Source organism: Notamacropus eugenii, chromosome 5, assembly GCF_028372415.1.
Source record: "Notamacropus eugenii isolate mMacEug1 chromosome 5, mMacEug1.pri_v2, whole genome shotgun sequence".
Classification (NCBI taxonomy): Eukaryota; Metazoa; Chordata; class Mammalia; order Diprotodontia; family Macropodidae; genus Notamacropus; species Notamacropus eugenii.
In genome coordinates, this window is record NC_092876.1 from 245,700,118 (window position 1) to 245,724,284 (window position 24,167).

The following is a 24,167-nucleotide window of genomic DNA, read 5'->3' on the forward strand; positions in this document are numbered from 1 at the left end:
TAACACTGATAAATAAGCAATTGATTTAGTAATATGTATAGGAGAGTGGGTATGAATGCTTACTAGGGAACTAGAAAAGGGGTGGATGGAGGGGGAAAGGGTACCCAACCAGAGACAAGGGTGCTAGGGAGAAAGTAGAAAAGTCTCAAGAGTGAGAATTGGAGCCAAGAGTGAAGGAAGCATGCTCTGGGCACCTGATGAAATGGCTGTCCAGGTCAGCAATCAGAAGAGGATGTGGCAGGGGGGAGGTATCTTCAGGGTGAGAAGTCATCTTGGGAAGAGTGAGAAAAGCTTGAGGAGCTAGAGAGTAAGGAGTGAAGATGTACATACATATATATACACATGTATGTATATATATTTGTGTATATATATATATACATGTATATATATGTATATATATTTGCTTGTATTTGAGGCAGCTAGGGGGTAAAATATATAGCATGCTGGGCTTGAAGTTAGCAATATCTGACTTCAAATTAGACTCATAATAGCTGTGTGACTGGGCAAGTTGTTCAACCTCTCTTAGTTTCAATTTCCTCATCTATAAACTTTGCAGGATTGTTGTGGGGAATAGAATGAGAAAATATATATGAAGCACTTTGTAAATAATAAATATTAGCTATTATTATTATTATAGTTATTATAAACATTTAAGAATTTTAATTTACCACCAGTTTTTTCAGAAGAGACATTTTCATAAAGTTATAAGAAATGCAGAAATGAAAAAGACTATTGAATGGAAAAGTGAGTGAAAAATGAACTGGTTTGATTTTATCCAATGAAAACTTTTGCTTACTGACAAATCTGTTATATCAATTTGCAAATTTAGCTGATGTAAGGATTCTTGATTATAGGGGTTTGTCTCTAACACATTTCATATTCATGATTGTTTTACTACCAAAATATTTTTTCTAAATTAATTCATATTAATGATTAAGGCAAACATCATGTGCATTAGGAGACAGGATTTTAATTCTCTTAGAAAATGGAAACTAACCCGTATTCAATTATTTTTAGGCCACACGAAAATAAAAATTATCTTGCAGTTGGAAGTATGAAGACTTTAATGTTAAATGTTTCATTGACTAATGCTGGAGATGATGCATATGATACAATTCTACACATTCATTTACCCAAAGGTCTTTACTTCATTAAAATTTGGGATCTGGTAAGAATTGAATTGCAAAGTATATGGATTTTTTTTTAATTTTTACTATGAGTTTCTCAGTTAAGGTCACAGCATGGCATGTATCTTGTCTCCTACTGACTCTTAAGAGTAGAATTAATATTTCCAAGGACTGGTGATGATATCCTAGTAGGTCACCAGATAGACACATGAGCTAACAGGTGACATAGTCCAAGGCATAAGAACTGTGGTTTGGGGGCAAGGGTCAAATCCCTGAGAGGTCTAACAATAATAAGATATGGCCATGATCTTGTGTTGGGCTACAAGGTAGAATAATAAGACAAGAACATAAGCAAAGGAAAGCAAGATGGGGACCTAATTATTGGGACTGCATTGGTGGCTTTGGTCACAATGGGCAAGACAGGGGCCCTGATTGCTAGAACCAAGGCAAAAAGAAAGACTTTTTTAAAGTCAAGACTGACAGTTCTCAACCATCTGAATTGTGGATGCATAGATCCCTATCTTGACCCCTTCTAAAGTGCTTGATTTATCAGAATCCTGGGCAAGGACTAAGAACTTAGTATAAAGAGCTAAACCTGCAAATAGCCTGACATAAAATATCAAAACAAATGAGACATATTAATATCATGTGAGCTCCAAATAACCAGTTTTAAACCTTCATTATTTTAAATCGATTAGGGGATTAAGAGTCCTAAGCATATTTTCCTGTCTCACAACTGCAGCCCAAGCACAATGACTGACAGGGTAGTCGCTCTTTGTATCCCCTTCCACAAACTATCATTAAGATCAGAACCCATAAATGAGCAAGGTATCGCATAAAAGTGGACCTCCTAGAGAATTGGGAAATTTTTTTCATGTGTGTATGGGGAGGAGGACAGAAGGTTGGGCAGTGTCTAGTAGAAAGTGTTTTTAATTTAGTACTCAAACTAAATAGGAAATGATCTTCTAAGAAAAATAGAAATGTATTCAATTATGTGCTTTTATAAAGGAATCTTTAAAAACTTTAACAAACTAAGGTCTTCCCCTTTTATGATTTCCTTCCCTAATATTAGGAAGAGAAACAGTTATATTGTGAAGTAACAGACAATTTGGGTGTTGTGAAACTTGTCTGCAGGGTTGGTCATATATACTTGGATCGTCTATCAAAGGTAAGCTTTTTTTTTCTTTTGGCTTTTGAATCCTATATGCAGTATAGGCATAAAAAAAAACATATGATTACAACACTTTGGTATGAAAATGGCAAAAGAAAAACTGATCAGATTCTTATGGACTTGAAAACTTCGAAATTCTGATTAAATTCGTGAGAAGTTACTGTTTATAATTCTTTACTGCATGCTTGGGTTGTGAGAGATTTAATAAAACATTCTTCCTTTACTGTATGTGTGTGTGTGTGGGTGTGTGTGTGTGTGTGTGTGTGTGTGTGTGTGTGTGTGTGTGTGTGTGTGTTTTGCTGGAGATAGTATAATGTTTGGGCTTTGACAGATGGGATTTTGAAAATACTTCAGTAGTTGCTTTTTTTTTTCTGCTACATACTTTATTTACTGCTGTTAAACAACAGGATTTACATTTCTTCCAAGCTCTTAGGATGTCTCTTATCAAATAAGGCTAATATTCTACAGGGTTCTTCTGCTTTTACTCTAAGCATAGGTCTTGGTTATGAATGTTTTCTCACATACAAAGTTTTGCGTACTTGAAGTCTCCATCAAAGTATGCCATTTACCATGTGCCACATAAAGGTAATTCTGAAAACAACAAAAGGCCTGTTCTATGCCCCACATAACTGAGAAAATTAAATGAATTCAGTTTAGATGAGAAAACTTTATCCAATGTGTTTAATGTCCTTCTTTCTCTACATGTTCTTTCTACATCATCCCCAACTATTGAAATGTGGAAAATTGTTTACTCAATATTTCTGTGTTTTTTATAGGAAGACATTAGTTTTCTCCTGGATGTGAGCTCACTTAGCAAAGCAGAAGATGACCTCACCATTACAGTTAATGCTACCTGGTAAATTTATTTGAAAATCATTGTTGTGCTTAGTGAAAGGCATCTGCAGCATCCTAGGGCTAGGGTTGAGGGCACAGAGACATAAGGAGAATGACATTTGTACATCATTATGGGTCAAGAGAGTATCCTTAATTATATAATCTATTAAGAAACTGAATAAACCAAAAAAATCAGAGAATAACTGTTTAAATAATTAGAACACATTCTTGTCAACCCCATCATAAAAATTTCTTGTTGCCACATCTGTAATTAATTAAAAGTGTTATTTAAACAAACCACAAGATATATGTTGTATATAATTAGTTGTCTCTAGAGAAAATATGTTGTGTTTGAAGAACTCTAATAGGGTATTTTATATTTGATTCTCTAGTGAAAATGAATGGGACACAGACAGTCTGTTGGATAACAATATGACTTTAATGATACCACTGAAGTATGAGATTACATTAAATGTTCATGGGTAAGTCAATAATGAACCATCACTTTAGTCTGAAAGCTAATCCTGTGTCAACTGCCCTATCTATATTTTATTTGAGATTAAAAACCACTAGTTCACTTTTCTCCCTAACATACTTCCTTTGGAGTTATCAGCCCTTACATGCTTTTTTTTGCCATTTTCAGTCCAGCACATATTTACTACTATTTATTTTGCCATATTCAGTCTAGCACATATTTACTAGCAAATTTCTTCAGAGTGCCCATCTAGGACTAATTAGTATTAGTCTAATTACTAATACTAATTAGTATTAGTAGGAATCCCAGCAGCCTCCTGTCAGAGAAATTTTAGTACCACCACAGACACAAAAGGATAAATCATGGCCAGTTTTCTTTGCTTCCTTCTCACTACCTTTAGTAGAGAGGTGACTCTCACATTGACCATGAATGTGAGGAGTGTAGTATACCTTCTTACTAGGGTGGAAGAAGATTCTAGGAACTACCCTAAGCTGTGTCCCTCTCCCACCCTTTGACTCCTGCGAACCTGCTGGCTTTATAGATAAGATACAGGAACTTTCCTGATTTCCCAAGATTTCAGTGTGTTTTTTTTTAATCACAGGTTCTTGACCTGGGATTGATGTTTATATTTTAATAATTTATTTTTAATATAATCTACTTTGTAATCTTATGTATTTTATGCATTGAAAAACATTATTCTGAGAAGGGAACCATAGGTTTCACTGACTAACAAAGAGGTGCGTCACACACACAGAAAATGATTAAGTATTGCTCTCCTGGGTATTGTCTTCTTAAGAAGAAGGAAGAAAATATGGAATTAGAATTTGTGTTTATTTGGGCCTTACATGGTGGCTAAGTGACTCAGTGAATGCTATTTCAGTTTTCAGTTCCATTTGTGTATATGGGTTTTAAAACAGTAAAGTAGTAAAAATGTAATAATCGCATGAATTTAGAGCAAACATATTGCTTATGAATATATATTATCTTTTTTATCTAAACCATTACACAAAGTTTTTGGTACAATACATTTATATATGTATGTATATTCAAAAGCCAACATCTTAACTTGATGCCTACTCTAGGCCAACATGAGAGCCAGTCAGTTCTGAGCTTTGGCAATTCTACGAAGATTGAGGGATAGCAAAAGTTTTGATTAGTCCATTGGCAAGAAAGAGAGAAAGAGGTGGCTGTAAAATTTCCCAAGTTTACATGAAGTAGGCACTCTGGTCTTGAATACTTTCCACTGATTTTTCTAAAAGTGATTGTATATTGTTTATATAAATGAATGAATTAAATAGCATTCATTAAGTATTCACCATGTGCTAAGCACTAGAGATGAAGACATAGATATAGAGACAGGAAGTATGCACTCAGGAAATGCCATACTAATTGGAGAAGATGAAACATGCAAGAAAGTTCAGCTGCGGGGTAAATGGTGAGACCTGGTGGTCTTTTGTCTCACCAAAAGGAACAGAGTGGGTCATTCCCATCGTATCCAAACCATATGAGGAGACAAGCAACCAAGATGAGTTTGGTGTAGCCTGGTCAGGGGAGGGGTTAAGAGGGTAACAAGGGGGCAGGGTCTTTCTATAGTCCTTAAGTTTAGATCACTTCTTCTTATGGTCCCACAATCTAGATGGTGAAGGAGGAGAGTTTGGTGGAGATCAAAAAGGAGGAAGGACGCCCTCAGTTCTGGCTGCCTGGCTCTCCCAGATTAGTTATGGATTCATCCACAATTTGTCAGCATATAGAGTGTTTCCACAAAGTTTACAGTGACTACTAATGGCAGGAAGATTTTGGGAAATGGAGTAAAGAAAAGGTTAGATGAGATTTTAATATGTTACAGTGGGCAAAAGGAAGAGGACATTCACTCTATTGTATTTACAATGAATCCCATTAAAGCAGCAAGTGAGTATGTTGGAGGAAGAAGGGATACTATGTAACTCTGTTCAGAGTGGTTCTTATGTCATTATTTTCTCCAAGAGCATAAGTGTGGAGTTAATTATGGTCAATGTTAAAGTCTTAGCAAGATGGGAATCTGTACGCATTCCATAACTCCTCCAAGACTATTAGCTTCTTAGAGGAAAGGCAATTTTAATATGGCAGTAGAATAACACGTTTGATGGGTTTTGTTTCTCTTTAAATTCTTTTAATCAGGTTTGTAACACCAGCTTCGTTTATTTACGGTCCGAGTGAGGAAAATGAACCTGAAGCTTGTATGACGGAGAAAATTAATTTTACTTTTCATGTAAGATAAAATTGTTTTGTAAAAATATATTTATACCAAACTGAAGTTACTTTTTACTTATCAGCATAAAAAGTTTTACTTTATCAGTCTGTTAAACCAAGGAGAACAATATAACAACGAGAGGAAGAAAGTAAGCAATTCTGAGGTTACTTGGTATTTAGGTTGAGGATGTGGTGGCTAAAGAGGAGAAAAAGCAGGGACTAGGCCTGCCAGAATGGTGGTGGTGAGGGTTGGGGCTGACCAGGAACGAAACAACCCAGACCACAAACTGATAGGCTGGGGTTTGGGTTATTTTTTTGCCAAATAATAATAGCTGAGATAGCACTTGAAGGTTTACAAAGTGTTTTGCACATCTCCATCTTTTATCCTCATAGCACTTCATAGAGAAGTAAAGGTTACTGATGTTATGATTTTCCTTTTACAAACGCAGAAGCAGGGACTCGTGGAGGCTAAAGGACTTGTTCATGGATGCACAGCCAATGAGTGTCAGAGAAAGAACTCATCCAGCACTCTCTCTGTGACACTAGACTACCTCTCAAACAAAGCAGTGATTTTTGACCTTTGGGATCTTTTATATCCAAATATTTTTCAAGAACATCACATAAAAAATATTGTTTTACAGATTAGAAAGGAGATCTACACTTATCAGAAGGGCTTGATTTTTTTTTTTAATCATCAGGATCTAAATGGTTAGCCAGTCAGTCTATAGATAGCGATTACTCATTCATTTATTGACTGATCATTTCTAGCATGGCTCTCATTGTTCAAAACCAATATTGTGCCCCCTAAAAGGCTGAAAACATCTTTAAAAGGAACTATCAAACTGGGACTGATGAATTACTACAAAGATTTCTGTGTTTAATGATAGTTAATCACTAATATCTTGAATAACATGTGCTTTACTCTTTGGGGCAGCTAGGTGGTACCAGTGCAGGAGTCAGGAGGACCTGAGTTCAAATCTCACCTCAGACACTTGACACTCACTAGCTGTGTGACCTTCGGCAAGTCACTTAACCCCAATTGCCTCATCCTGGGTCATCTCCAGTCATCCTGATGAATATCTAGTCACTGCATTCAGATGGCTCTGGAGGAGAAGTGAGGCTGGTGACCTGCACAGCCCTCACTCACTCAAAACAAAGTCAAGTGCCAGTCATGGCATTATTTCTCTGATGGCATGGTCTTCTTCAGCCACAAAGGATGAATACACACACTTTACTCTTTAGTATGGAGTTGCTAAAAATGTTAAACGCATTATTTATCATAATGATTGAAAATACAGCTGCACTACTCTACTATTGGCAGTTTCTCTTAGTGAGTTGTCCTCATGGCTCCAAATGCATCACGAATGGAGACTGTGAACCTGAAACCTGATTGAGATGCCAAAGAGGGAAGGGTTAGGATTTAGGTATAGAGAGAAAAGGAGATTCAATAAATCAAGCATTTACTGAACAACTCCTACATGCTCTGCATTGTGCAAGGCACTGGAGAGACAAAAACAAAAATGAAAATAACCTCTACTTTCAAGGAGCTTACATTCTGAGTTGAAACTGTTGCATAAAATGTGGAATTCTCTATCCATGTTGAATTTTTCTGCATGTGACATGGAAAGGTAGTGGTTACAAGTGGATTTCCACCATTATAAATATCACAAGAGAAGCCATCTAGAGAAAGTTCTATGTTCTAGTAGAAAGAGCATTGGATTCAAGGACCCTGGGTTTAAGACTTGCCTCTTTTGGGAGGGAAGGGGAAGGAGAAGCATTCGAGGTTCAGTGACTTGCCCAGGGTCACACAGCCAGTAATTATCTGGACCACATTTGAACTCAGGTCCTCTTGAATTTATTTGGGTAAATAAAAATTTCTTTCACACATAGTCTGATGAAAAGAAAATTTTAATAATATTACATACATATATAAGGCTAGTGTTCTATTCATTGCACCACCTAATTGCTCATCTGTCTCTTCTTTTAATAGTTTTGTGACATTAGGCAACTGATATAATGCCTCTAAATCTGTTTTGTCATCTGTAAAATGGAGATGATAGTATTCATTTTACTTACTTCATAGAATTATGAAGATCAAATAGGATAATGTATGTAAAGCACTTTCTAAACCTTGAAGTATCATATACATGCCAGCTATTTATTGTATGGTCTAAAAAAAGTCCTGATCTGTGAACTTCAGATAAAATATTTATAACATTGTAAAACTAACTCCTCCTTTTTCTTCTCCTTCACCAGGTTATCAATGCTGGACCTAGCATGGCTCCTAATGTGAGTGTGGAGATCATGCTACCTAATTCATTTACCCCATATCATAACAAACTATTCAACATTTTGGATGTCCAGGTATCATCATTTTCCTGTCAAACTTTGTTATATATCTTAGAAACTAAAAATAAGTTAAGTTCTTCCTTTATCAGGAATTAAGTCATCTTTCCAGGGGTTTTTGCTTTTCTCTTTCTCATTCAGTTCTGTTAACTTAGAACAGGTGTAACTGAAATAACCTCTCTTCTTCATTAAGCATTTCCTGAGTTCCAAGTAAATATTTTGTATCATGGGCTGTTATATTACAGCACATTAGTGACATTGGTGTTTACTTTGTAATCACTGTTTTGGACTTTGCACATAACAAAAACGTACTTGGAAATATAATTTTGAATCACTTTTTTTCAAATGTGATTTTTTGGAGGGTAACATGAGTTTTGGTCACTGGGGTAGCAAAATTCCCCAAAGAACTTGAATCCCAGGCTAGCAGAGAAACAACATATAATATCTACTTAATACATACATCTGTGCAGTAAGAAATTGACAAAATTTTTGCCTTCCTAGCTTCAAGTCAAACAAATGACACATTATTACTACAGAGCTTTGTCAGCCCTGCTTCAGCTCCATATTTGCAGTATTTATTCTCATTCTATTGAATCTGTTCTTTTTTCACATTGCCCTTACTCAGGCAAGAATGACAAAACCATTGTCATCTTTAGTTTAAACAATAATTCAAAAACCATTTGTAAAGTATCTACTATGCACAAATAATTAGAGATGAAAGATGACTTTCCTCCCAACACAAGTAACGACAACAACCAAAGCCCAGCCCTAGCCTCCAGGAGATTGTATTCTGCCAGAGAAACAAATAGTTCTTTATTAACCAATTGTTCTTTATGAAACTTATTGATTTAAAACTAAATGAGTATCAAGATATATGTGCTCAAATTTTAAGGATCTAAGTACTTGGAGAAAAAGATCGTGAAACCAGATACAAAATTTCAAATCATATAGCTCCACTAAAATCCTCCTCTGATGTCCATTCATGATTCATGATGTCAAGGTAACTCTGGGTTACCTTATGGATAGAGAGCCTAAGCATTGGCATGTTCTGCCAAACTGGGAAAGCTTTAAATACAATCCCTATCACTAGGGATTCTCCTCATCACACTAGCTGGTGGCCACCACATCAGGATTTGGCAGGGAGTGGGGGCAGCACAGTTTATAGGTAACTCTGTCATGGGCTAAGGCTTTAAAGATTTGTGATCCACATTTGTGAAGATAGTTACCAGACTGACGAAAGCATGAATCTAAATATAGTAATTTTTTTCTTTACCAATATAAAACAGAACGCAACAATGACTTTTCTCTTTTGCCTTTTTAGACGACAGCTGGAAGATGTGATTTTGATGATTATCAAAGGGTGTGTGCTTTATCGCCAGAAAAGAGAAAAACTCAGCCACTAAAAGATATAGTGAATTTCTTTTCAAAGACTGATAAAAGGCTGATGGTAAGGTTACATTAATTCAATGGAATTACACATTTTTGTTCATTAGCTTCCCTAATAACTGTAGTTATTAAAAACTATTTTTAAACACATAATGTGTAACATTGAGCAGAGGGGGTCACATGACCAACTGTGCAGTTGATTACAAAGAAATTTCCAGTTATGAGATAAATTCTTTTTAGAGGAACCAACCACACTGGATTGTAGGACATGGAGTGTGGAGATGTTAAGACCTGAAGTTAGACATCCTTACTGCAACTTCATTATCAGCGAATATTATCCCAGAAATCATCTTGTGCTTATATAACCAAGCACTTTACTGAATCTGAATCTTTTCTTATCATCCTTTTCTTATTCTCCTATCTAGGGGTTGGGAACCTGCAGCCTGGAGGTCAATTGTGCATCTTCAAGTGTAGCCCTTTGACTGAATCCAAACTTCACAGAACAAATTCCCTCAATGAAAGGATTTTTTCCTGTAAAACTTGAATTCAGTCAAAAGGCTGCACTCAAGAACCTAGAAGGCCACAGGTTTCCACCCCTGTGATCTATACCATAAAAATTAAGAAAAACTGGAAATGACTGTTTAGTGTGTGAAGTTAATTTTGTACCAAAGTATACAGTTTAGTTCAGTGGGCCCTTCATCTTTAGCCCTGCCAGGCTTTGGTTAACTGGTCAGCCTTTGTTACTTTATTAAAAATTTCTTTCACACAGTCTGATGAAAAGAAAATTTTCATAATATTACATACATATATACATACATAAACATGCATATGTATATTACAAACAACTAGGAAGGCAGCCTTATGTCTGATATGTTTGAAGCTTCGTAATTTACACGTAGCATGTAATTTAGATAGGCATTCTGATTATGAAACTTCATTTTACATTTCATTGCAAAAAAACAAGATCACACAGAAAATGACAACCAACATTCTGGGGGAAATTCATGTTTCTACTATGATTTTCAAAGCAGACATTTGTGTTTTGTTTATACTAAGATTTGTTTTGTAAATGCCAGCAAGGAAAACATCATGATTTTCACTTAGAATACTGTTGTGTCATCTTACTTAAAATGTTGGAAACATTCAACTTAATACTTTTGTGGGTTTTTTTTTCCAGTATTGTCTAAAAAATGATCCACATTGTTTAGTTTTTTCCTGCAATTTTGGAAAAATGGAAAGTGGAAAAGAAGCCAGTGTCCATATTCATTTGGAAGGCCGGCCAGCAATTTTGGAAATGGTAAACATACACGTGACTTCATGTGATTGTCAATCAATTTTAAAATATCGACATGTAAATTCAATTGAATTTATTTGGGTAAGAATGTACAGCCTACTAAGATTTGAGGACAGTTAAGGTTTGAGATAAAACCCTAGAGGCAAGAAGAATATGGAAATCACAGTATTTCTGTGTTGGAAGGGATATCAGTGGCAATCTGATATAGCCCTTTCCTGAAAATTAATTCACTCTAAAATGTATCCAATAAGTGGTCATGTAGGCTTTGCTTGAAGACCTCCACATATTTAAGTTGCTGTCTATGGCAAATTGAGGGAGCTGGTGTGGTAGTTCAGGCCAGGAAATTAAAGAATAAAAAAGGATTTATTTTGACTAGATTAGCATACACCTAGATTTACTTCACTAATAATTACACACATCACAACTGACCTTAAGGCACAGAAGTTCTGTGAAACTGAAAAGTTTAACTCCTTGCTTTTAAAAGTCCCATACTTCTAAAATGTACCTAGAAAGCTTTTATTTTATAGATTAAAGGCAGAAAGTGCCAGGGAGAAAAAAAAAACCTTTTGTAAAATATAATTGAAATATATTACTGAAATCCTTGCATGATATCAAGAGAAATCATTAATATCACATCAGTATTATCAAAGACTGAATCTATACTTGCTCACCCCCAATTTGAATTTGAAACCTATAATTATTCAAAACTGCATTTTCTATTAAGAAAATATGGGAAATTATTTTTTTTCCTAGAAGGAAGAAAAATAATCCTGAACTGAATGGCGTAAAAAATTTTTAATGAAATTCAAAAAGTCTGAGGAGTCATGAAATATGTATGAATTATGACTCTACACATTGGAGTTATAATTAATGAGATATAGGCAAAGCAATGAAGGCAGAATGGGCATATCACAGAAACCTTTAAATTGATCTTAAAATTGTGTTCAATGACAAGAAAAATTGTCCAATCTTATAAATAATAATTTCGTTAATAAAACATTTTTAAAAAGATCTTAGACTAGAAAATGAAGAGAACTTATTTTCTATTACTATTGAAGATTTGATAGATTTTTAAAAAATAGCTAGTTGAAAAAGGCCTGATATAATCCCGTTGGTTATATCACTTTTTTCTGTTTTATGGTCATAATTTGTATCCTAGGTTATATAACTTTAAAATTATCTATTACAGACTTTAGGCCCTTGTACATTTGGAAACTATAAATGATAAACACTGTGGTAGTATCGAGGAGATCCTTACATTCTCACATAAGGACATACTGTACCAACTAGCTATTGTCTTTTCCCCCCTGCCCCATGCCTATCTTAAAAAAACCTAAGGGATTTTATTTTGGAATATCTTTTCTTTTTAGATACCTTTCTAAGAGGCAGTTTGATATAGTGGATAGAAATCTAACTTTGTAGTTAGGAATCTGACCCTAACACATAATAGCTATTTTATCTTGAGCAAGTAGTCATGAAATATCTAGGAGTTCTTATCAATAATTAAGAATTCTAAGAATTTGTACCCATGATGAAATATGCATTTGGTTACAGCTTCATTACTACTGAACGGTAATTCAGTAACAATTAAATAATGCCAGAAAATGTAGCATTCCTTATATGTCACAAAGTTTCATTTTCTTCTCCCCTTCCCCCCCGCAAAAAAATCATTTCACCCAGGTTGGGTTTGAGGCATTTTGTGTATTGGAGAAGAAAGCTATTCTAGACTGATACTTTAATGACAACAAACCAAATTTTTAAAATCTATGTCCAAAGGAAAGGAAAGAGGCTGACTATTTGAAGAGAAAAATGACAGGCAATCTACTAATGAAGTTTGGTACAATGAAAAAACAATAATTTAAAAAATCCTGTCTATTAACCTTATTTTTAGAAAGGTTTCACTGAAATGAGACAGTATGCACATAAATATTAAGGCCACTGGACCCTTGGTACTCAATATGTAGTTAGCATTGAAGTAAGCTACAGAGCATGCAACAAGTTTAAAAAAGAGGATTAGTAATAACTTTGAAAATTCTTGGGTAATGGGTAAAGGTTATGAAATCAATTATATGAAACTAATATAAAATTGATATGATTGAATATGAATATAAATTGAAATCAATATAATGGTTGATTTTAATTTCAGTTTATATGAAATCTATATAATGACATAAAACAGTATTTTTCTTCCCATTTCCTAATGATAGGATGAGACTTCGGCACTCAAGTTTGAGGTAAAAGCTACAGTCTCACCAGAGCCACATCCAAAAGTTATTGAACTACACAAGGATGAAAATGTTGCATATGTAAGAATTCTTTCATTTGGGGATATGAAAAATATGATTTAGGTGCTTGATTGTTTTTTTTTTCTGTGTGACTAAACAAAATGGAGTAGATGAGTTATCTTTTACCATCTTCACCTGTAATTTTGTATTATTCTATTAGCCAGTGAACATTTAGGCCAGGCACTTGCCAAGTGTTAGGGCTACAAAGACCTCAAGGACCTGGACCTAAATTCTAATGGGAAAGATAATACGTAAAAGAAAATTCAGCTTTAAGGTGTATGGAAAGATCCAAAAGTCCGATGACCACCAGCAGGGGGAGAGAATAAGACCTGAGGTCCTTGAGGTTATCAAAGGAGACCAGATGACAATACCAGGGGGGAATGTAGAGGCAGGGCACATGGTAAGGCCCTCCAATTCACTGGAAGGAATAAAGTTGATGACTCAAATGATATAAGAAGTCAAGCAACCTGGATGAGGTCCTGGGTCATTCTATCTGGGGAATAGAGCACATAGTGAAGTTGGACGGGTAACCCCCAGGGCTATTGCCCAGTCTGAAGGGGTTCTGGGATAGGCAAAAGAAGAAGGCAAAGCTGTCCTCATTGACTTTTCCAGCTCAACTCTCCCGATGAGTACTAGGAGGATGAGCTACGGGAGGGTGTGAGGGAAGGTGAGGGGAAGCCTGAACTTAGCAGCTTGTCTGAATTGTAAAAGGCTGTGAGGCAACATCAAAATGAGAGAGGAAATGGGGGAGGGAAGGCAGAAGGAAACGTACCCTATGTGAGTTGAAATTTTAAAAACACGATGAATTTACAAATTACCCAGTAACCATGATTGTGTGATTTCCTTCAGCTGTGCTAGTAGCTTATAAGTAGCAACAGATGGGGTAGATGTGAAGATTGATCCAGAAGTGGGGTTTGGAAAGAGTTGCAATAGGACCGGGGGCAAGGGATTTTAGGACAGAGAACAATGCACACTGAACTATTAACTCTGTCAAGATTTCAGAGGGAAGAACGAGGGAAGAAATGCACTAGGAAAGTAAGGGGAGGATAGAGTGATAGCAGGAGGACAAAAATCACATTTTTCACAAAATGTGGACATGTTGCATGTATTTGGACCTGTCTGACCCTCTGTTACCAGTTTTCTTTTCTGGAATACAAGTCCATCCACCTTTGCATGGATATGTCCCAGGGCTCTGTTCTAGATCTTCCCTTTCAGTACTTTCTCTGTATGTCATATACTTCTTATACTTATATACTTCTAACACTGGTGACTCTTTACTATTTAATTTATTGCATGCACCCCATGCACTGTCCAAGGTCCTCAGGCTGAGGGAATACCAGAGCCTGAAGTTGCCCACTAGGAGTGAAGATGAGATATGCATACATTTTCTTGGTGTGATTACTCCTTCCAGTTGCATATTGTAGCCCTTTCTAAACTTCTTCATCCTTTGGGGGGGTGGCACAGTAACCCATAAATTATATATGTTGGGCTTTTGAATTGATGCTTTAAAAATTTTTTCCTTGACTTCATATAGGTCCTTCTGGATGGATTGCATCACCAAAAGCCTAAACCGTATTTTCGTATAATGATTATTTCAACCAGCTTTATACTGGGTTTCACTGTATTTTTAATCCTTTCATACATCATGTGGAAGGTAAGTCATAAAGTTTATATTTCAAATTTTATCAAATTCAGTAGTGTGGTTTCCCTTTTAACAGTAAAACAATCCTGAAATCTAGCTGTGTTCCACTCATCCCTCCCCAAATTCATTTTACTCTGATTTCCTGTTATCTTCCCAACCTTCAATTTATTGAAGTCTTTCTTAAGAAAATTGCCTTCTTATTACATTTTGAATAAATGCCCAAACTAATGTATTTGCTTTTTGGATTTCTTAACTTTCTAGATGAGAGGAATTTCGGAAATCCAGTCATTTTTTCTCCCTTCACAGTTTGCCTAGGTCAGATAAAAGACATTTTTTGGTCTTCAGCAGTGTTTTTGGTGGTACCCCCCACAGTGTTTGTTCATTGTTAAAGATACATTAGGAGCTCTGGGACAAATTAAGCTAAAAGGATAAAAGGAGTACTAGCATTAACAATATTTGAAGTGGTTACCATGTCTTTGTGGGCTTTATCTTCATATTCCACTAGAATTATGGTTACTGACTAAAATGATATTGTTTTATTCAGGCAGGCTTCTTTAAAAGAGAATACAAAGCTATTCGTCAAGAGGACAACAGAAGAGATAGTTGGAGCTATGTCAACAGCAATAAAGAGAATTAAAGACTTCTTTTTAAAGTATACCAGTCTCAGGTTAACTAAAAAGATGGAAGACACTGCTTATAAGAAAACATTGCCAACTGAATTTTACTGTGTTTACTCATCTTGGAGTGCTTTGGGGGGGAAGCTTAAATTTGACCATGTGGCAGAACATATCATAATTCAAGTAAAGCATCTAAACGGTGGTTGTTGTTTCAAGAAGCATGAAAAGGAGGTATCTGAAATAACCAAAGACAGCATCTTTCTCAGGTGTCAGAAGAATTAAAGAACACTAAAAAGATTCATTTCTTCAGGATGAGTGGTCCTCTGAAGAGATCATGGGATGTCAGTATATGTGAATTGAGTTGCATCGTGGACAGAATAAGCAACTCAGTTTGGCAAACCCTTTTACTTGAAGCACCATTTTGAATACATGTACTTCCAAGCTATACACATTTCAGTGGTGAAATAAACTCTTATCCAATGGACATTAGTTGCTTTTGAAGAAATCATAGTTGCTTTATTTAAAATAGTTCTCTTTGAGGTACTGTTTCTTCTATTTCAAAGGGCTATTTCCAGACTTTCCTATATGAAGTGATCAAAAACGGATTACCTTATGCTAAAACAAATGCATCTTTAATGATCTTTGATTATAACTCACTTCACTTGGATTCCAATCAACGAGTATTTATTAAGTAGCTAATACTATTTAATAACCTTCATTAACTGAGAAAAATTATGAGCCAATGAGTACAGCGATCAAACATGCAACTTACCAGGTTGTATCTTAAGAGAATGAATGTGTGATTTTTTTTTTTAGGTCTATGGATTGACATATACATATGTGTAAAATAAATAAGCAGCATTATGTATAAGAATATATAAAATTCTTTTAAGCTTCTTTAAGTTATGTGAATATATGCACATATTATTAACAATACATTTCCATGATACCCAAAGGAAACAGTTTTTAAACTAATTGTCTGTAAATTTGAAAAATTATTTACTTCCATTGATTTTTTAAAATATTGAGACAGCAGATTGTGAGTGTTGCACCTTAGCCAATATATGAACAGGAAATACACTGATGTATATGATGTATATATTCTGAAAACCATACCTCACTGATGATGAAAACAGCACTAAAGCTGTTTAAGAACAACCATTATATGCAAATATTTTTATACTGATTGGACAATAATGAAGTGCACTAATGTATATTTGGATAGTTATGTGTGCTATTCAACTCTAACTATTAAATAAGTACTCATCATTTTTTATTTTGTTTTTATTTTTACAAAAAGATGTAAAAGAAGTCACAAATTTAACTGTACTAAAAATATTTGGGGATTGAAAGATAAATGCAAAGAATATAAATGAAGCAAATGTTTCCATTAAAAGGTAAGATAATTTTTTTAAAGTCACAAAATAGCTTATTCCCAGGTTAAGTAATTTATATTATATTTGCTAATGAAAATGCCTTGCAATTGTAGTATTTATTACATGTATAATAAGTAGGAGATATAAAAAGTGGGCAAACACAATTTTATTGGGGTCTGCCTGTACAGATCCTTGTACATGTGGCAAAATATATAACTTTTCAAAAGTCTGAGAAATTCTCATTCCTAGTCCTCTAGTTCTTTGATTTATTTTTGTAGTCTTTTATTTATTGTTGGTAAAAGTGGAAAATAATATAATTCAGCAAAAAAGTCTATACAGAATATTTAGTGAATATATAAATTGGGTAAATGGTATTTCTGTATATTTGTGACTCCAGAATTTTTAGATCTTACTTTTCCATGTTCCCATAGTTAGTAATATTAAATGGGGTCAGGCCAAGTTTTGGCATTGCCTTAAAGGCCCCTAAAACTGTGTTCTTTGATAGTCTATCTCCAGAAGAATTCTGTGTTGGAAGAACTATTTAAATTAGTCTCCTTCCTATTTGTAAATGAGTATTTCAGTACTGAGTGTTATGTACCAAAGTGCAGTAATTTCTAAAATCCTATCTCTCAGATGTGAAAGAAAATATAAACTTTTAAAATTTGCTCTAAACTATAAAGAAGAAGCATGTTAAAAGGTTAAATGAGTATAAAATTTTGTATATTTTTAAATGTAGTCTATAAGAGTTCTAGCTTCATGAATTAAGAACATTTTAAAAATTAGACAAATGAGTCCCGTACTTTCATCAAATATTTACTAATCATCATAGTTAATCTGAATAACGATCGCATTTTGAGGAGGTGGGATAGCAATACTATTTAGAAAAGACTACATGAATAAACTCCAAGAAACAAACTCTTGGGAAAAATGTCAGAATCAGTTTATTCATTTAAGTAAAATCTTAGTTTCAATTTTAATAATCTAGGTAAAAACAACTATAGTAATTTGGGTGGTATGCTCTCTGAATTGAAAAAAACTTGAAATCTTGATCTACAGTTTCAATAAATATATTTTTTACCAAAATAGTTTAACATCTCATATATTAATTTTTTCTAGATTTTTAAAAGCTAAAAATTATATGTTTCTATAACAAAATTAGCTATTTTGATTTTAAAATTATTTGGGCTATTAATATCCTCATTTTATACAATTCTTTTATAAACAATTTAATATTACTTGTAGTCATTCATTCCTCTTAGGCGTCCTCCATAAAGCTTGATAAGCTGTGGATGTACCCTGTAAAGAAAACACTTGTCATTTATACTTCTATTAATTTATTCATTGTTCTACTGATTTTTATAATGTAGAGTCTTATCACCTGCATATGATACTGAGTGGCCTATGCATCATACACCCAAATCTTCTGACAGCTAAAAGACATACATAAAATGCAAATAGATACCGAGAAAGACTGAGGGAGTGACAGGTTTTGGATTCAACATCATAAATTAGTGTTAGCTTAGCACTCACTACATGCCTCACTCCTTTTTTCTCAATGAACAATGGTGCATATACTTACTTAATATGAACCTCTGATGCTACTTCCATTAAATGTCCATCAACATTCCAAGGGCAATTATTTTCACTAGATGTTCCATGAAACTCAACATCTCCTGTGTCATACCCACAGTTATTTCTTGGCTGGAGTTTTACTTCTGCAACGGTGTAGGTCTCAACAAATGGAAAATTAAACTAAATTTTAAAAAAACATGGGTTATTTATTTTACTGTGAATTGGTAATACAATCAAGATAGTTTCATATACTATACTTTGCATCTAAGCATGGTTCCATGGGCCTATATCAGCGGTGTTATCTAGGGGTGATAGGTCACTTGGAACTCCTTAATCTCTTATTTGTTTAGTTTAAAACCAAACATTGCCAACATTTTTATTAGAAGCAACTTTTAACTTCCCTGAATCCCTTGAGATCACTGAGGCAGAGGATCTCTTTTCTGATGAGAATTCTGGTAAACTGATGGTGACAATCAATCTAAACATTTTTAAGCACACCTGCTATATGGCAAGTGCTGTGCTAAGCGGTGAATCAATCTGCTTAAAGGTACATCAAATACGGCTTTTAGATTTCCTACCAGATCCCAGGTTACTACTCATGACTTTTTTTTCTCACTAATTATACATTTATAAAAATGATCTGGTATAATTAAGAGTATTAAATGTAAAGTGGCCCACAAGGAAAGGCTAAATTTGAATATTAACTCCTGAGTTATGATGGCGAATTAATGTGAACAAAGTTTTATACATGAAGCAGTGTTCATTTAATTTACTATTAGTACTTAATACTTTAAAATTTTCATACAGACAGCATAATTTAGGGCAAATTCTAATCACTGATCACTAATTTACATTCACTCTGAGCCATCAGGGCCCAAAATATAACCATTAAGCAGTGCTTAGGCAGGGACCTATTGGTGGCCAATCAGTGAAAGCTAGAATGAATTGGGTTTAAGGCTCCTGTGGTTTGTCCTTGTTCCTGAAGAAGATCATGACATCAGGAAGATGATGACATGACTTGCAACTGAATTGGATTTTTTTTAAGAGGCCATCCCTTTACTCATTTTCTAAATAAGTCTAATCACTGAATGGGCATTGCCTCACTCAAAGTGAGAACTTGGAAAGACCTTAGCTTAAAAAGGTTAAGGTTCCCCACTGCATCCTGCACCGTCTCTAGTTGTCCTGATCTATATCTGCCCACTGACTCAGAAAGTTCTGAGGACAAAGTGTGGCTGGTAACTTTGCACACTCACTTAAATCCAATTCAGTTGCAAGTCATGGCATCATCTTCCTGATGGACAAAGCACACACTCATAACCTAATCACCTTTTGTTGCCATTTTCTGTGAATGCAACATATAGAAACATAAGGCAACTAGATGAAATTAAGGCAGAGATGGTAATTTACCCAGGTCACACAGCTATTTAGTGGCAGAAATGGAACTAGACTTTGTCTTCAGATTCTTAACCCAGTGTTCTTTTTCCTATACAAAATCACCTCATGTAAAAGATTAAGGGAATTGGTAAAATATTTTGTTAAGGTTTATACTCTAGTTTTATAAAATTCTATATAATCTTTGGCCTCAAAGAAACATTTTAAAAGCTTTGTTGATAACTACTAAGCATTTTCTGCTCAGGCAAATGTAATTCTTTTTCTATTAGAATAAATGATGAGTTAAATATTCTTCTGCTTCAATTCTGGATAGTTGTTAATAAGACATAGTTATAAGAAATGGAGTCATAAACATAGACTAGAACATGTAATTTCATTAGCATGGGTTTCTCCTCTGATGAAGAGCATAAAGCCGATTTCTTAGTAGTCAGTCTTCTTGAGGTGCCATGGCTGAAAAAGAGATGCTTGCATAGTCAAGTTCATAAACAACACAGAATTCCTTAACATTTTAAAATGAAACATTAAAATTCACTATTTATTCACTTATATGTATACATATATTAAGCATATTTTTTCAAAATGAATATACTGACACTAGTTTTCGTATTATCAATACCACTGCATGTAGTCATGCAAAATTAGTAATAACTTGTGACTTTTAAAAATAGCTATTTCTGATTATCGAGCCCAATTACATTAGCAGTTCTCCTACCATTATCTACTGCTGAAGCTTCATCTATTGTGCTGCAGAAAAAAAAAATTGTTTTGCAGTAAAGCAAAGAAAAGCAACACAGAATATTAGTTTAAGTAACCAAATGTTAAAAAGAAGAAACTTTCTGATTCTGCAGTGTGAAGATATATTTTCTATTCAGATGAACTATAAAGAGATTTACATCAATTAGTATCAATGTTTGCTCAGTGTGTAGCAAATGTAAATGTGCCTCACTAATAGTCAATTCTACATATACATTTGTTTGTCAATGTTAACTATATTCGATATATATATATATTACATTCATCTGTACATATATGTTTATGCCTATGTATCCTGGTCTCAGGACCTGCCCTTTGGCATATGTTAGTACAACTCTCTAGGACTATAAATTACAGAGAAGTTGTATCTACCTTATTGAAGGGAATTTCCACACTGGGAGGTTCCTATGCAGATGAAACCACAGGTCTGGATACATACACATACAATTAGTCTGTAATATTTCTTTCTGTATTTGTGTATATATGTATATTACAAACATGTATATGAACATATATTATGTATATACACATACATATATATATACATGAAAGTTCATATATATGTATATATGACTGAAGGACTCCCATAGGAAAAAATTGTGGTAAAGTAGCAACAAAACTTCAATGAGTAGAAGTAAAATGATTAAAATACTATTGTTATTTGTGTTGTGTTTATCTCTGACTCCTCTTGCCAGACTGGAAGTTCTTTGAAGGAAAGGTCTACCATCATATAGTAGACAAAGTTCTCCAGTTGCAGTAAGAAGACCTGGGTTTGAGTTCTAGGTCTTCTATTTATTAACCATAAATTGTTTGAATACACAATTTAACCTGAGTGTTTCTCTCCATCTATAAAATGTTAATGATATTGTATGTAAAACTACTTTAAAGGAATGACATTTATGTAATTAAATCGCCCACTTGTGTTCTTATGTTCAAAAATCTTTTTTTTAAAAAAAAATTATATGTTTTTATTGATGTCTTCTGTTTCTTACATCTTAATAGTTATCTCCAGTATCTTCTAGTTCGTCCTCTCCTCCTTGGAGTATAAGCACAGTCAGAATCTCTGATTCAAAGGGAATCCACATTTTAGTGATTTTATTTACATAATTCTAAATGGCTTTCCACAATGGTTGGACTACTTCACAGCTCCACCAAAAACATATTGGTGTACCTATCATCCCATAACCCTCCAACACTGAGCATTGTGTGAGGTAAAACCTCAGGGTTCTTTTGGTTAACATTTTTTTTATTATTATTAGAGACTTGAAGCATTCTTCAAGTGGCTACGAATACTTGGCAATTCTTTGAGAATTATTTATTAATATTCTTTAACCAATTATCTATTGGGGAATAGGTATTAGTCATATATTTACAAATTATTTCTATATCTCAGATACCAAACTCTTTCAAGAGAAATCTGATACAAACTTTTTTTTGTCTTTTTTTCTATTTGATCACTTCCCTTCTTGGCCTAGGTGCATAAATTTTGTCACTGCAGAATCTTTTTAGTTTTATGTAATCAAAGTTACCTTTTATTTTATCTTTTTTAACTGTCTCAATATCTTACTTGGTTCAGAATACATTTCTGGCTGTGAGAGGTATATATTCTGTTTCTCTTCTAATTTGTTTCAAAGTATGATTTTTAATATTAAGATCATGTACTCCTTTAACAATGTATCATGGAATATAATGCAAAGTGTTGGTCAAGTTTAACTTCTCCCAGATTGCTTTGTATTTTCCCCAACAATTTTTATTAAATAAAAAATTTATTAAATAATTTTTATTAAATAATGTTTTCTACTTTGTCAAAAACTGTTTTCTACTTTAAGTTCCATGGTTTCTCCGTTGTCTAGTTAATTTGGTGATCCACTTTTTAATCAATACCAAATGGTTTTGATGGTTGTTGCTTCATAATATATAATCTGAGGTCTGGAAGTGCTATCCCCCCTTCATCCCTATTTCTTTTTATCATTTCCCTTGATATTCTAGCTCTTTTGCTTTTCCAAATGAATTTTGTTATTATTTTATCAAGTTTTCTACATATCCCTTTGACTTTTTGGTATAACATGAAAAATATAAATTAATATTGGTCACACTGTCACTTTTATGATGTTCTTTACTTCTTTAAGATACATTTCACAATTAAATCTACTGAAGTATTTTGTGTGCTTGTTATTCCTCAGATATTATATATATTTATATATATATATATATATATATATATATATATATATATACACACACATATAATAGTTATTTAGAATGGTATTTCCCTATTTTTATTTCTCAAGTTTTGTTATCATTATGTAGAAATGCTATTAACTCCTGTTTATTTTGTAGTCTTAAATTTTGCTGAAGTTATTGTCTCAGTTAATGCACTGACAATTTTCTAGGATTTTCCAAGTATATCATCATATCATTTGCAAACAGGAATAGTTTCTTCTCTTCCCTACCTATATTTATGCCTTTGATTTCTTTCTCCTCTCTTATTGCTAGAGTTTCAAAAACTATATTAAATAATAGTAGGGGGAGTGGGCAATATAAAAAAGTAAAGGGCTTCACTCCTTTATTTACTGGAAAAGGTTCTAAATGTATCCATCGCATAGGAAACTTGCTTTTGGTTTTACAAAGATGCTTTTTTATTATATTAAAAAAGGTCCCTGTATGCCTATACTTTGTAAAGTTTTAAAGCATAAATGAGTGTTGTACTTTGTTAAAGGCTTTTTCTACATCTATTGAGAAGATTATGTAGTTTAGGATGTTTTGGTTTTAAATATGATTCTTTATGGTGATGATTTTCCTAATGTTGAACTATCCTTGCATCCTTGGTATACATGTCAGTCATAATGAATTTCTTGGATAATTGCTGTAGTCTAACAGAATTTTGTTTAAAATTTTTGAGTCAGTATTGATTAATGATACTGGTCTGTTTTCCTTCTGTGTTATATCTTTCTCGAGTATAGATATCAGAAGTATATTTACAGACAGTTCTTGCTTTACATATATTTGCATTATATAAATTAGATTTTTGTATAAAGAATTCTGAAAGAAAGCCACATTCCAAAAATAAAAACCAAAACTATGCTAATTTTATTGCTCTCTCTCTCTTTCTACTAGTCTTCGCTTAGCACTCCAGTATCCCACCTCTCCCATAAAAAGAAAAAACTCCAAGTGAAAGTTGAAGAATGGAAATGCAGAGAAAGTGCCACCTTTGTCATATTGGAAGCTTGGTTTGAGACCCAGCATGGTTCCGGCCAGGACTCCACATGGCTGCCCCCTTTCACTCCATGTGTTTCTCCTTTTGCTGTTGAGTCTCTATCTTGGGCCCACATGTATCCTTGAATTATGTGCAGACCCTCACCACAGGTGCTTGGCCCCCTTTTTGCCTCCTTCCATCTCCATTCCTTCCTTCCCCAGGTCTACAGGCAAATTTGAATTATGTAAAAATCTCTTTACGTAGAGGTCTGTGGAACAGTCCACTGACGTAAAGCAAGAATTGTCTGTATTTGACAAAAGGATTTTGTTGAAAGTGTTTTCTTAATTTCTTAATGTATGTATTTCCTCTAATTACCCTAATACTGAAAAAGGTCTCATGAATTACAAATATCCTCTTTCCATGTAGGAATGCAAACAGTTCAACTTTAATGAGTTCCTTATGGCTTCTCTTT

The 24,167-nt window shown here is 34.0% G+C and overlaps 2 protein-coding genes across 4 annotated transcripts in view; one reads left to right on the forward strand and one right to left on the reverse strand.

Moving 5' to 3' along the window:
• ITGA4 (integrin subunit alpha 4) overlaps positions 1–22,287 on the forward strand; it is a 96,498-nt gene extending 74,211 nt beyond the window's left edge. Inside the window, exons 18-28 of the mRNA XM_072612549.1 lie at positions 1,018–1,168; positions 2,200–2,295; positions 3,075–3,154; positions 3,525–3,614; positions 5,765–5,855; positions 8,093–8,200; positions 9,504–9,629; positions 10,746–10,865; positions 13,070–13,168; positions 14,682–14,801; positions 15,334–22,287. Of these exons, the coding sequence (XP_072468650.1) occupies positions 1,018–1,168; positions 2,200–2,295; positions 3,075–3,154; positions 3,525–3,614; positions 5,765–5,855; positions 8,093–8,200; positions 9,504–9,629; positions 10,746–10,865; positions 13,070–13,168; positions 14,682–14,801; positions 15,334–15,426 (1,174 nt within the window). The 3' untranslated portion in view covers positions 15,427–22,287. The remainder of the gene's footprint in view (positions 1–1,017; positions 1,169–2,199; positions 2,296–3,074; positions 3,155–3,524; positions 3,615–5,764; positions 5,856–8,092; positions 8,201–9,503; positions 9,630–10,745; positions 10,866–13,069; positions 13,169–14,681; positions 14,802–15,333) is intronic.
• The window catches only part of CERKL (CERK like autophagy regulator), a 194,109-nt gene continuing 187,642 nt past the window's right edge, over positions 17,701–24,167 (reverse strand). For all 3 annotated transcript variants that reach the window (XM_072612552.1, XM_072612551.1, XM_072612550.1), the window contains 2 exons: positions 18,362–18,534; positions 17,701–18,078 (listed from right to left, as the gene is read on the reverse strand). In XM_072612552.1, coding sequence (XP_072468653.1) covers positions 18,015–18,078; positions 18,362–18,534 — 237 coding nt within the window. In that variant the 3' untranslated portion in view covers positions 17,701–18,014. The remainder of the gene's footprint in view (positions 18,079–18,361; positions 18,535–24,167) is intronic.